General features: G+C 34.8%; 1 protein-coding gene across 1 annotated transcript in view; it reads left to right on the top strand.

Moving 5' to 3' along the window:
- The first annotated feature begins 503 nt into the window (after positions 1 to 503).
- Positions 504 to 13089, top strand: part of exd3 (exonuclease 3'-5' domain containing 3) — a 60113-nt gene continuing 47527 nt past the window's right edge. Inside the window, exons 1-4 of the mRNA XM_067398240.1 lie at positions 504 to 592; positions 5358 to 5424; positions 11365 to 11429; positions 12409 to 12756. Of these exons, the coding sequence (XP_067254341.1) occupies positions 5400 to 5424; positions 11365 to 11429; positions 12409 to 12756 (438 nt within the window). The 5' untranslated portion in view covers positions 504 to 592; positions 5358 to 5399. The remainder of the gene's footprint in view (positions 593 to 5357; positions 5425 to 11364; positions 11430 to 12408; positions 12757 to 13089) is intronic.

The raw sequence follows: 13089 nt of genomic DNA, 5'->3' as shown, positions 1-13089 counted from the left end.
TATCCACTCCCCCACCTGTATTTCCTGCTGGTACTAAGACTTGAGGCCATGACCTTTGGGTTACAAGTCCGACTCCCTAACCATTAGGCCACAACTGCCTTTAGAGGCTGCTAAATTAATAATAATAATAATAATAATTGATAATGATAATAATAAAAATATAATAACAATAATAATAATAATAATAATAATAATAGTGTTTAAGATTATAATCTTTAACTGTTACTTGACCAATTTTTTATTTTTTTACTTATTCGAATCAAACGGTTTACTGGTCAACAGATGGCGCCCCAACTCTGCTTTGCGCATAATTTATAGAGACACTTACACGATAGACACTTTCTGTCCTTTAAAAACAACTATTCCTGTGACAGATATATATATTTTTAGGTCGCATAATTATGGCACTCAGACAGCTGTTTTGCCTCTGAATATACTAAATATATTTCCAGCGAACTCGCGAGAATATTCGCGTGTCACATCATCAAATGTCTATAATAAACCTTCCCCGCATTTAATGGTTCCACCCGGATATATGGAAAAATTTATCCAGCACACAGTTTCCTCGGTGGTTGACAGCAACATTATTAAAGTAAGTTGAATATTCACAGTTAACACTGATTCAGTCAAAACATGTACACATATTCGTCTTGTTTTTAACACCAGGGGTTGTCAAGTTGTTTATGCCTGGTGGAAAAGTACAGTCATGTTTTCATGCTAGCACATTGACATTAGCCACTTCAGTACTGAATTGTGATGCTGCTGAGTTACAACGTAAGCGTAAAACGTGAACAAATACATTTTTGAGTCCATCAGGTGTTCTCTTTTCAAAATATATACATTAACGCGTCTTTTTAAAGACGTGTTTGGCAACTTTTTAAAGTTTATGTGAAAGTGAAAGAGGACTTCAGATTTAATTGGTGGTAGTTTTCTTACTCAAAGTCATATTTTTTTTTATTTTTTTTTTAAACTTATTCCTCACAGGCTGGTCTTTGTCCTAATATATTCTTGATAAAAACGTCCTACAACATTTATATTTATTGAGAATGTGTGTTGGCACTATCCTGTTTAATGGGAAGAAAAACATTACTGGCATTACAGAGCACGTATTAAGGCGTTTGTAATAATTCTACTCGATTCTATTTTTCTGTTTAAGAGACAGTTGGTTTGAAGAATCAAGCAGTGCAGCGAGCGCAATATAGCACAATAAATGTCATGCAAGTTGTAAGAAGTAACAAAAAGCATCTTTATGATCAATAATGGGTGCTGTGGAGCGTGAAATCACGGCGGTGCGACTCGTTGTGATGATCAGTTTAGCTGAGCGCGTCCTGATGCGGCTGGTCGCGTGCCTCTATTGTTCGCGTAATTCGCGCGTTCTTTGAACAACAGAACAAAAACTCCCATAACGCCAATCAGCTGACGCGTCACCATAGACACCAACATTTGAGTTATTATAAATGAGGATTCGCCTACTGTAATACATCATAATTTATAACACACACACACACACACACACACACACACACACACACATATATATATATACAGTTACTTTTTTTTTTTTTTGATTACATGTAATGTACATGTGATTAAAGTAAATTGAAATGATTCTCCATAAAACTACTTTTTATCTTTTAATTTGTCCTTCCTAAAAAGCCTACTGCTTATATATTTTCAGAAGGTCTTCCAGGTTTGTGGAAGTCATGTGAAGAAAACATGTCAAGTGTTTTCTCAACATTGCAACATTGCATATCTAATCAACTCCCGATGAACGCATTATTTTTTGGATTATCATGCAGTGAATCATTTAACTAGTCTTTCAAACACAAACACATACAGATTCAGATTTCATATTTACATGTAATGCATGGAACTTTTTTTTTTTTTGCTGAACCTCTTTGACCTCTTTGACCTCTTTGAGCCCTGAGTTTTTAAGTTAATAAGTTAGATCAATAATAAAATTAAGTCAATAATAATAATAATAATAATAAAATTAAGTTTGCTACTCTCTGATGTCAGTTAACGGTCACATGACATGCAGGTAAACAAAATTAAAAAAATATTTTAATTTGTTTACCGTTTTACCGTTTTATTTAGATTTTTTTTATTGTAAAATTATTTATTTTAATTTCAAATTTTTATAAATGAATTACTTAGTTTTCATTAAACTCACAAACCCCCTGCAGTTTCATCACAAAACCCTGACATAATGTAAAATTGAATGCACTTCATGTTGTTGATAATGGAATATATTTTCTTTCTCTTTGTGTTTTTTTGTAATATGTTATAAGATTATCCTATTCAAATCAATCTGATAGTGTTAAATCAAAAGTAATCTAAAAGTAGTCTGATTGTTACCTTAAATGTGTAATGTTATGGATTACATTACTACAATTTTTGTCATCTAATTTGGAATCAGTAACTGACTGTAATTTGTAAGTAATTCAGATTACATGTAATCAGTTACTACCAGCACTGGGTTCAAATGTATCTAACCAAATAGCATGTATTTTAATGATGAAAAATTAAGGTGAAGCTGGTTAAATTTTTTTATTTATTTTTTTGTTCTCGACAATCCAAATGACATAAACTTGAGAAAAAGTAACTTTCTAAGCAGTCTTTGAATAGTGACAGGTTCGTATCACATCTATAGTTTGCTTCCGTATAGTATTCATAAGTCTGCTTTAGTTTAAGGATTAGTTCACTTTCAAATAAAAATTTCCTGATAATTTACTCACCCCCATGTCATCCAAGATGTCCATGTCCTTCTCTCTTCAGTCGAAAAGATTTTCATATTTTTCATTTTTCATATTTTTCTCCATACAGTGGACATTAATGGACCCCAAATGGTTGAAGGTCAAAATTACAGTTTCAGTGCAACTTCAAAGCGTTCTATGCGATCCCAGACGAGAAATAAGGGTCTTGTCTAGAGAAACCATCACTCAGACGCTGCTAAGTGTATTACGGCCCTCCAAAGTTTGAACTAATTGTCATATACTTGCACTAGCATATTGTATATGACAATTTAGTTCGAACTTTGACTTGTGGAGGGCAGTAATACACTAGCAGTGTCTACACTGCTGTAATTCTAATAGAGAAGAAGAAGAGAGCTAGTTCAAGATGAGCATTTATGGTTAAAATCTATACATTTTTTAATGTTTTTAGAAAATGAGTGATGGTTTCTCTAGATAAGACCCTTATTCCTCGTCTGGTATCATTTAAAGCCCTTTGAAGCTGCACTGAAACTGTAATTTTGACCTTCAACCATTTGGGGCCAATTGAAGTCCACTATAAGGAGAAAAATCCTGGAATGTTTTCATCAAAAACCTTAATTTCTTTTCAACTAAAGAAAGAAAGACATGAACATCTTGGATGACATGGGGGTGAGTAAATTATCAGGAAATTTTAATTTGAAAGTGAACTAATCCTTTAAAGAGTATAAGCAACGCCTGCTGCAACACAGTTTAAAGGTGCCATCGAACGTTTTTTTACAAGATGTAATATAAGTCTAAGGTGTCCCCTGAATGTGTCTATGAAGTTTCAGCACAAAATACCCCATAGATTTTATTTTGATACATTTTTTTTAACTGCCTATTTTGGGGCATCATTAACTATGCACCGATATATTTCTCGTGCTCCCCGCCCCTGGAGCTCGCATTTGCCTTAATCAGCATAAACAAAGTTCACACAGCTAATATAACCCTCAAAAGGGATCTTTACAAAATGTTCGTCATGCATGCTGCATGCATACTGCATGCATACATCGGATCATGTGAGTATAGTATTTATTTGGATGTTTCAATTTGATTCTGAATGAGTTTGAGGCTGTGTTTCGTGGCTAAAGCTAACATTACACACTGTTGGAAAGATTTATAAAGAATGAAGTTGTGTTTATGAATTATACAGACTGCAAGTGTTTAAAAATGAAAATAGCGACAGCTCTTTTGTTTCTGTGAATACAGTAAGAAACGATGGTAACTATAACCACATTTAACAGTACATTAGCAACATGCTAACGAAACATTTAGACAGTTTACAAATATCACTAAAAATATCATGATATCATGGATAATGTCAGTTATTATTGCTCCATCTGCCATTTTTTGCTATTGTCCTTGCTTGCTTACCTAGTCTGATGATTCAGCTGTGCACAGATCCAGACGTTCTGCCCTTGTCTAATGGCTTTCATCCAGACTTTAATACTGGCTGCCCTTGTCTAATGCCTTGAACATGAGCTGGCATATGCAAATATTGGGGGCGTACACCCGGACTGTTACGTAACAGTTGGTGTTATGTTGAGATTCGCCTGTTCTTCGGAGGACTTTTAAACAAATGAGATTTACATAAGAAGGTGGAAACAGTGGTGTTTGAGACTCACTGTATGTCATGTACTGAACTCTTGTTATTCAACTATGCCAAGGTAAATTTTCCATTCGATGGCACCTTTAAATAAACACAGAGGAGGATTTGATATTGTCTGAGCCATGTGTGTCCACTAGATGTCAGTGAAGACTAGAGGAGATGTGAGTTGGCGTCAGGGCCGAGAGGTTTGGAGTTCAGTGCCAGGAGCTTCCCCTGAGACTGCTGAAAGAAACAGTCCAGACTTCAGACCAAAAAAACAAAACATCCTCAGCCTCTAAAGCACGTCGCCTAGCCAGCTGGCAGACTGCCTTTTCTAGGGCTGCTGTTCCCACAGGGAGGGAGAGCGTGTTTGTGTGTGTGAGAGACTGAAATGTGTACATGTGGGTGCTGACACCTGAGGCACTTGTTCACATGTTGCTCAACACGAGTCACTTTAACTGTTACGCTAACAAACTAGAAAAACATTTTAAACTGTTTTGTTTTTCCCCTTGTAATCTGAAGGTAAATCTTACCCCTGAAGCATTGCAAATACAATAGGGAATGATATATAACACTTTTTTTGTGAGTACACTGTTGCTGACTTGAGAGAAACTGCATGAGAATGTGTGAGAACAATATTAAGAACAGCTGCCAAACTGCACATTTTTGGGGACTGCTACATGGGGAAAAAATCATTTTCATTTTACACTCATTTGTTTGAGGTCATCTAGCAAATCCTGCAGTAACTTTCCAGCCTCAGAGACAAAACTGGGCATTCTGAAGTCATGGGAAGAGTTTTTTCTTTCTTTATTTTTTTTTTTTTTTTTTTTTTTTTTTGCATTTTTCAGTTATAAACTGGTGATGAATGTTAATAAAATCCACCAGGCAGAAGAATTATGCAATGTTAGACATGTTAGAGTCTCCTAAGCATGTTCTAGCCTGTTAACCAGATCTGTGTTGGGAATCAGTTTTTCTGTGCACTTTACAGTCATAACAATTTTTTTTTTCTTTTGTAGAGGGTGTGGAAGCGTTAAGACAGCGCCACCAGGTGTATAAGAATGAGCCTGGTAGGACAATCAAAAGGTATGTTTCAAGCATCAGTCAACCCTTGGATACTTTTAATGAGCATTGTGTGCTAAAGATGGCATGAATATTACTGATCATTCCTAGGGATAATTATTAGAACAAACTTCTCATTGTATGAAAGTCAATATGAAAACAAATAGGCATACAAAAATACATTTATACCATAATTTGGTTTAGTAGCCGTTACTTATACTTAGTTTTTTACATTATTGTTCAAAGGTTTTGGGTCAGTAAGTTTTTTTGTTTTTTGTTTTTTGTTTTTGTTTTGATATATATCTCTCTCTCTCTCTCTCTCTCTCTCTCTCTCTCTCTCTCTCTCTCTCTCTCTCTCTCTCTCTCTCTCTCTCTCTCTCTCTATATATATATATATATATATATATAAATATATATCTATATATATCTATATATATATATATATGTGTGTGTGTGTGTCACTTTCGGCATACATTGAGATCACCCTCTTATTTTTACCTGATTTGCTTCAAAATTCATCGGAATAATGTTAAAACTTGGCACATGTAATCCTTTGAAAATGGGCAGGGAGGAGGGGCTCTATAGCGGCACCTTGTAGTGCAGTAAAATATATATATAGATAGATAGATAGATAGATAGATAGATAGATAGATAGATAGATAGATAGATAGATAGATAGATAGATAGATAGATAGATAGATAGATAGATAGATAGATAGATAGATAGATAGATAGACAGATAGATAGACAGATAGATATATAGATATATATGATATAGATATATAGATATATATGATATAGATATATAGATATATATGATATAGATAGATAGATACATAGATATATAGATATATAGATACATAGATATATATATATAATATATCAATTACATGCTGTTCTTTTAAACATTCTAATAATCAAAAAATCGTGAGAAGCAGCACAACTGTTTTCAACATTGATAATAATAAGAAATGTTTATGGAGCATCAAATCAGCATATTAGAATGATTTCTGAAGGATCATGTGACACTGAAGACTGGAGTAATGATGCTGAAAATTCAGCTTTGATCACAGGAATAAATTGCAGTTTAAAATATATTCAAATAGAAAACACTTTAAAAAATTGTAATAATATTTCACAGTATTACCGTTTTACTTCATTCTTTGATTAAATAAATGCAGCCTTGATGAGCAGAAGAGACTTTCAAAAACATAAAAAAAAAAAACTTGAACTTTTGAACAGGAGTGAAATTATACTGTACATAATAATGTTGCTTAAGCTAACTCGTGTATTTAAACCATTTAATTTTAGTTTTTAGTGTTTTGTTTTCAATTTATTTAGACAAAATAGTATAGAATTTAATATTGGCCATTAAGCGGTTGTCGGCCATAACATAAAAATAATTATTGAGTAAAGAAGTATATAAGTAAAAAAAAGTATTGGCCAGAATTTTCTATGCATCCCTAAAATTAAAATGGACCCTTTTTACATTCTTAAAACACATTCCTTGTCTTATGCGAACAATTCTTTGGTGCACGTTGTTTTAAATGAAAATTGCCTAATCTTTCATTAAAATTTGACATTTAGTTCCACCCCTGAAACAACTTTCTCTTCAGCTGACCTCATCAAACCCTTGTATTTTTCAACTACCTCTTGAATCAAGTCTGTTCAATTCCCAAATGCCTAGCAACCATGCTAAATACCCTAGCAACGACCTTAGCAATGGCTTACTGGGAAAGTCAGGTCATTGTGGCGGCGTTTTGCACATACAAAAAAGTGTAATCTAATTGAAAAAGAGCTTGTACTTTGGTTTACTCCACAAGAGGAAGTCTTGGATGATATGGACTTCTGTAAGTATATACCTGTCCCCTTCAATAACTTCTCACTTTCCGAACTTCCCATTGACTAGCTGCGTAGTCTACATTCCTTAATGTCCTTCCGCCCCACTTTCCTCCCATGCATGTGTGTATGTTAATGCCTGTAAAAGAATGAGGTTAGGGTGGAGTAGAGACAAAGACCAGAGAATATAATGTCTTTGTGTGTCATCGCACTAATATGCGTGCGCAGTGTCATCGCACCGATCCCAGAAAGTTTACTTATGGGAAAAGACTATCCTAAATAATGTTTAAGACAGCCCAGGAAGTATTGCTGGCAAATCCGATGATCTCCGTGCAGGACTACGCAGCCTGTTGGGCCGAGGGGGGTGGGGTGGTGCTAAGAGTGGACGGAGAAAAGCCCTTTGCACCACTTTCCCAGGCTGTCGGTCAGGAAGGTTGGATTTTTTACACCGTGACCACCGTGTTGCCCTTTCCGGGGGAAATCCGAGACAAACACGAAGAAGGGGGGCCAAGCGGGGGACAGGAAAACCGGCCCTGGGAAGAAGGAGAGGCAAGGAGAAGAAAGGTGTTGGCCACACAGCATGAGAGAGGCAGTTGCTTTCAGGGCCACTCAAAGGACCATATACCTCCCCTCCATTACCCCATTGTCACCGGCCGCTCCTGTCTCGCCCCCCCTTCCTCATCAAAAATGGCTCATCTTCTCACAGTTTTGTGGCCTGGAATCACGGGCCAAAATACAAAGCCCCAACACCTCTCACACGACAATAGAGTCCTCCTTTCTCTCCCTGTTACGCGTATTAAATGTTAATTTTCTGACCCTTTTTGCTCGATTCAAATGCGGTGTGAAGTATCCACATGTAACAATAGCTGACTGGGAAAAAGGAGTCAAGGAGTGCATCACAAAGGAAGTAAAATAGTTAAGTCTGTATCCTGGATTTAAAAGGAAAAGTTAGTAAAGTCTTACGGTGGTGGGAAAAGTGCATTTAAACGGTGAAGAAAGTGAACATGAAAACAAAACTGATTCTCTTTTTACATTCTTTAATACACATTCCTGGTCTTGTTATGAATGATTCATTGCTGCCTTTTTCTGAAGGAAAAAAAAATAGTGTTTGCATTCTTTTGTCTGTCGTTTTCAGCTGACTTTCTACTGTTAAAAACTTTAAAGTCCTGTGTGGATCCTGTTCAGTAAACCTGGAGCCAACAGCAGCACTAATTTAATTCCGTATCCGACCCGAGCCATTTGACATAAAGGCCACGACTCAAACTGCACATGCATTAAATCTACTACATCAGGCTGAATATAATTTATTTTCTCTTGTAACACAAGCAATCAAACCAACATGAGGCATTCTGAGTTGATGCATTTAAGAAAAAATAGACATGCAGCCCAACATGGTAATAATTAAAAGAAAAAAAGATGTAAACAATACAAAACTTTTGCCTGCATCATGTGAACAGTCTGCCTATACAGGCTATTTTGTGCATAAATCACACCATAGGCTATACAGACGCTTAGATACATGAAGCCAAATATGAGCCTTTACTGTTATATAATAGAGACCCCTTTTTTGATCCAGTCTGGTTTTACTTGTAAATATTCTGAAATATGTCACAAGCAGAAATAAAGTGGGTTGTGATTATAAATGCAGTTTTATTTGGACTCAAGTGAAGTGTGAAAAATTTGTGCCACGTGTAGCAATAAACAAATTTGCTGAAATACTGTAAAAAAAAAAAAAAAAAAAAAAAAAAATAGTGATTTTTAATGGTAAAGGACTGTAAAAATGCTACAGGGAAAAAACAGTTAATTGGTTAACAGAAAGTTAACTGTGAACAACCGTAGTGTAATTTTGCAGTAAAATACCGTTAAATTAACAGTTTTTGGAAGTGAAAAATAATGTCATTGTATAATTTACAGTGAGAAACTGTAACAATTCCCTGCGTGACACTTCATATTTGATGTATTTTCGTTTCTTCTTAGTTTTTTTCTAATCAGTTATGTACATTAGGGTTTTATGTTGCATCTAATGTTGTTAATGTTGCATGTAATGTTGTTCATGTGTGTTACCATGATGGTGTTTAGTGTTTGAGTGAATAACACTGTACGCACCTTCTATATATTAGTATTGTCCTTCTCAGCTGGTGGAAAAGCTGCTTGTGATGAACTTTGATTCATCATGTGACTTATCAACACAGTGTTTGGTGATTGTCAGTGTATTACAAAGGTAGTACTTAAATAGGTTGGTAAATTAACATTATATCAGTAATTTTTTTTTTTTAACTGTAAATTTAAGTTAAATCTGTAAAACTTTAAATGTTTAGAAAAAAAAATTTTTTACGCTAAAGTTCTGGCAACCACAGCTGCCATTTTTTTAACTGTAAATTTCACAGGGATTTTTCGTCTGCCTTTATTAAGTCACACAGGTAGTCCCATCCCAAAATCACTTCATTGGTTTAGCCAGTGTTATTTTGTATAAATCAAAATATGTTATGAAATTAGTTTGTTTTGGGGAAAAAATGGCAGCATCAGACAAACGGCAGTGGCTCTTGACACGATGAGCTGTGGTGATCAGTGTTGGGTGTAATGCATTACTAACTGTAATTACTTAATTACTTTTCCCTTGAATAAGTAAGTAAGGGATTACTCTTAATTTTTCTGTAAATTATTTACAGAAGCTTCAGATGTAATTGCATTAAATACTAGACTGTATGGTTGTTAGGTCTGACGTCACGCGGCAGCGCTTTTGGGGCCAAGCGCTTTTGGGGCCAAGCGCTCTAGCACCGTTTGTTGTTTTCTTGTGGTATGAAATAATGTACACACACGATGTGGTGTAATGCTACCAAAAAATTATAATCATAACCTTTATCTCCATACCAAAATCCTAGATGGCCAGACAGTGATTCATCTTTTATAAATCGTTAAAATATTAATGTCTGTGACGCTGTGAGCACGGAGACTGTTGAGTAGACTTTTTAGAAAGTTAAATGTTTAATATGAATAAATAGCGCTCATAAACGGCCCTCGAGACGGCATTCTCAAGTGAAACGAGTCGAGGTTTGGACACGGAAACTAAATGTCTGACACTAAAAAGTATGTTTTAATGTTACCTTCTCCCATTAAATACTTAAGAATAATCAGTTCAAGAATAATTAATGCAATTTTATATTATCTACTTGAAAGAATTAAAAGAGAAGTCTTATGTCTGTCCTTGTATTGTTCAACTGGTCAAGGTTGATATGGGATTTAGAAAGTAATCAGTAGTGCAATACTTTTTAAAGAGAGTAACTATAGTAATCTAATTTAAAATTTCAAATAATCTCATTTAAATGGGGAAAAAGTAAGTGTCAAACTCACCCCTCCAATTTCCTGTAATATAGAGACCACTTTTCACAATCCACTCAGGTTTAGGGATGTGCAACGATTAATCGCGATTAATCGTTTGCAAAATAAAAGTCTGTGTTTACGTAATATGTGTGTTCTGTGTATAATAATTATGTATATACTGTATAAATACACACACATACATGTATACATTTCAGAAATATATGCATGTTTAAATAAATATATATTTATATATATTTTATATTACATATAAATATAAATATTTTATATATAAATCTAACATTTTTCTTAAATATCTACATATATGTGTCTGTATTTATATATACATAATTATTATACACAGAGCACACACATATATTACATAAACACAGACTTTTATTTAGCAAACGATTAATTGTGATTAATCGTTGCACATCCCTACTCAGGTTTTACTTGTTGAAAGAAATTTTGCAATCACGAAAGCAGTTTAATTTGTTTTGATGAAAAATTTAGAATAATGAAAACAGTTTATTTTGGAAAAGGAATGACAACACTTCTGAAAAATCATGAGAGCGATGTCGCTGTGGTGTTTGCGCTGTGGTGCCCATATGGGAAAAACATGTTTGAGTTCAGCCTGCAACATTTCCTGTTACTCTCTGCTGTAATGGTTTAATAAAAAGTGGCAAAATACAATAGAATTAACGTGAGAATTTGTGAGGTGGAGTAGAAACAGACATGTAGTTAAGAGCTGATGAGTGTTGACAGGCAAGACTATGTGTAACCCGGGTGTCATGTGTTTGGCCCCAGGTGTTGACCTGGCTGCCCTGCAGGAGCACCTCTGCGGCCTGTGGAACAGGAAAGAGCAGGAGGAGGTAAGAAACAGATGTAATTATACTTGAGCTGAGCGTGTGAGTGTCTCATGAGGTGACATGCTAGTGATAAGATCACGTGAGAGAAGGGATGTGCATGAGGGGCCTAGCAAAATTCCTCTCTTCCTCTCACCAGTATTTAGGAAATACTACATTACTTTTCAAAAATAACTACAATATATGCCCACCACTTTTCAGATATTCCTCCAGCCCTTATGAGCATAATTTAGACTTCAATTGAAATAATCCAAGTTGTAACTACAGTAAATTAAAAGAATGATTTGGGTCAATATAATTTTCCATTTGCATTTATGGTATTACAACACGTCCCTCAGTTTATTGCATTTTTTTTTTTTTTTTTTTTTGAGAGTTGTCATTTTCTGTGGTAATCCACGTTATATCACAAATGCTGTTGATAGTGTTTACCTTATATTGAACATTTTCTTGTATAGTATTCACTAGGCTAATCAGATTATCACCAAAATTAAATCATCACATTTTTATCACAAATTTATGATAATCATGTCCATCCTGTTTACTTAAATTTCCCCCTTTTTGTATAAGGAACTGTAATGTAATTCCAATGGTTTACTCGGTGATATATGAAATTTGGTTCAGAATTCAATTAGTTTGGACTTAATGGTAAATTTTCATAATATAAAAATAACATAATTGTAACTGGAGGAACAAATCATATCATTGTGCAACACTGACCAGGTTTTTCAAAGTCTAAAGATTTGTATTTTGGGTAAGAAACAAATGCAGAATAAACAATATTAAGTAATGCATATTATAAAGTAATTTCAATTGATTATTAATTTACTTAATTCATATTTAGATTTGATTTGAATTTTTTATATTTTATTTTATTGATTTTTTTTTTTTTTTAAATATTTTTATTTTAAATGTTTTTATTTTATTTTATTTTATTTTCATCCCTTTTTGCCAAACTGTCTGAAAAGCTCCCTTCTTCCTCTCTCAGCTGCGGCAGGTATTAGCAGACAGTTTCTTGCAGATGCAGGAGCCCTTGGCTGGTCTGCTAGACTTCCTGGAGGGCTGCGTTACCGTCCAAAAGGGCAAGACCACCACCCTGAACCACTTCATTCTCACAGAGTTTATGCGCTGGAGGACCAATAATCCTCAGGCCAGTCTGAATGGCCTTAGGGAAGAAGAGAAACTGCGATTACAGCAACAAGCCCTGGGGCTCCTCACAGACTCTCATCCTGGCTACATGGACCCCCTGCTGGAGATTTATCAGCTGAGCACACTGAAAAGACCACTGCTGCTAGAACATGTGGCCTTCCTGCATGACTGCCGCTGCTTCAAAGAGGTGAGGGGAAGTTGTCATCAGTCCATTTAAGATGATTGACACTTTCACAACATGCTCCAATACGATGATATAAGAAAAAGAAAATGGTTACTAGTGGTAGAAACATATATGCCCCAGGCCTGTTATGGGAAATGTGATCTATTTAATTATGGACAAATTATAACATTAACATATAATCTAAAAATATAATTAATGATTTTGAATGTCAGATTCTCTACAGATGTTTTGTTTTATTGAACAAAATGAATGACATTTTAAAATGATCAGCATTGTATGATCAGAATCTGAGCTTCTGAGGTCACATTCATATTCATAAGTCATATTTTCCTGTGA

Source organism: Chanodichthys erythropterus, chromosome 10 (genome assembly GCF_024489055.1).
Source record: "Chanodichthys erythropterus isolate Z2021 chromosome 10, ASM2448905v1, whole genome shotgun sequence".
NCBI classification, from domain to species: domain Eukaryota; kingdom Metazoa; phylum Chordata; class Actinopteri; order Cypriniformes; family Xenocyprididae; genus Chanodichthys; species Chanodichthys erythropterus.
Note: the sequence above shows the minus strand (reverse complement) of the source record. Positions and strands in the feature narration are given on the sequence as shown.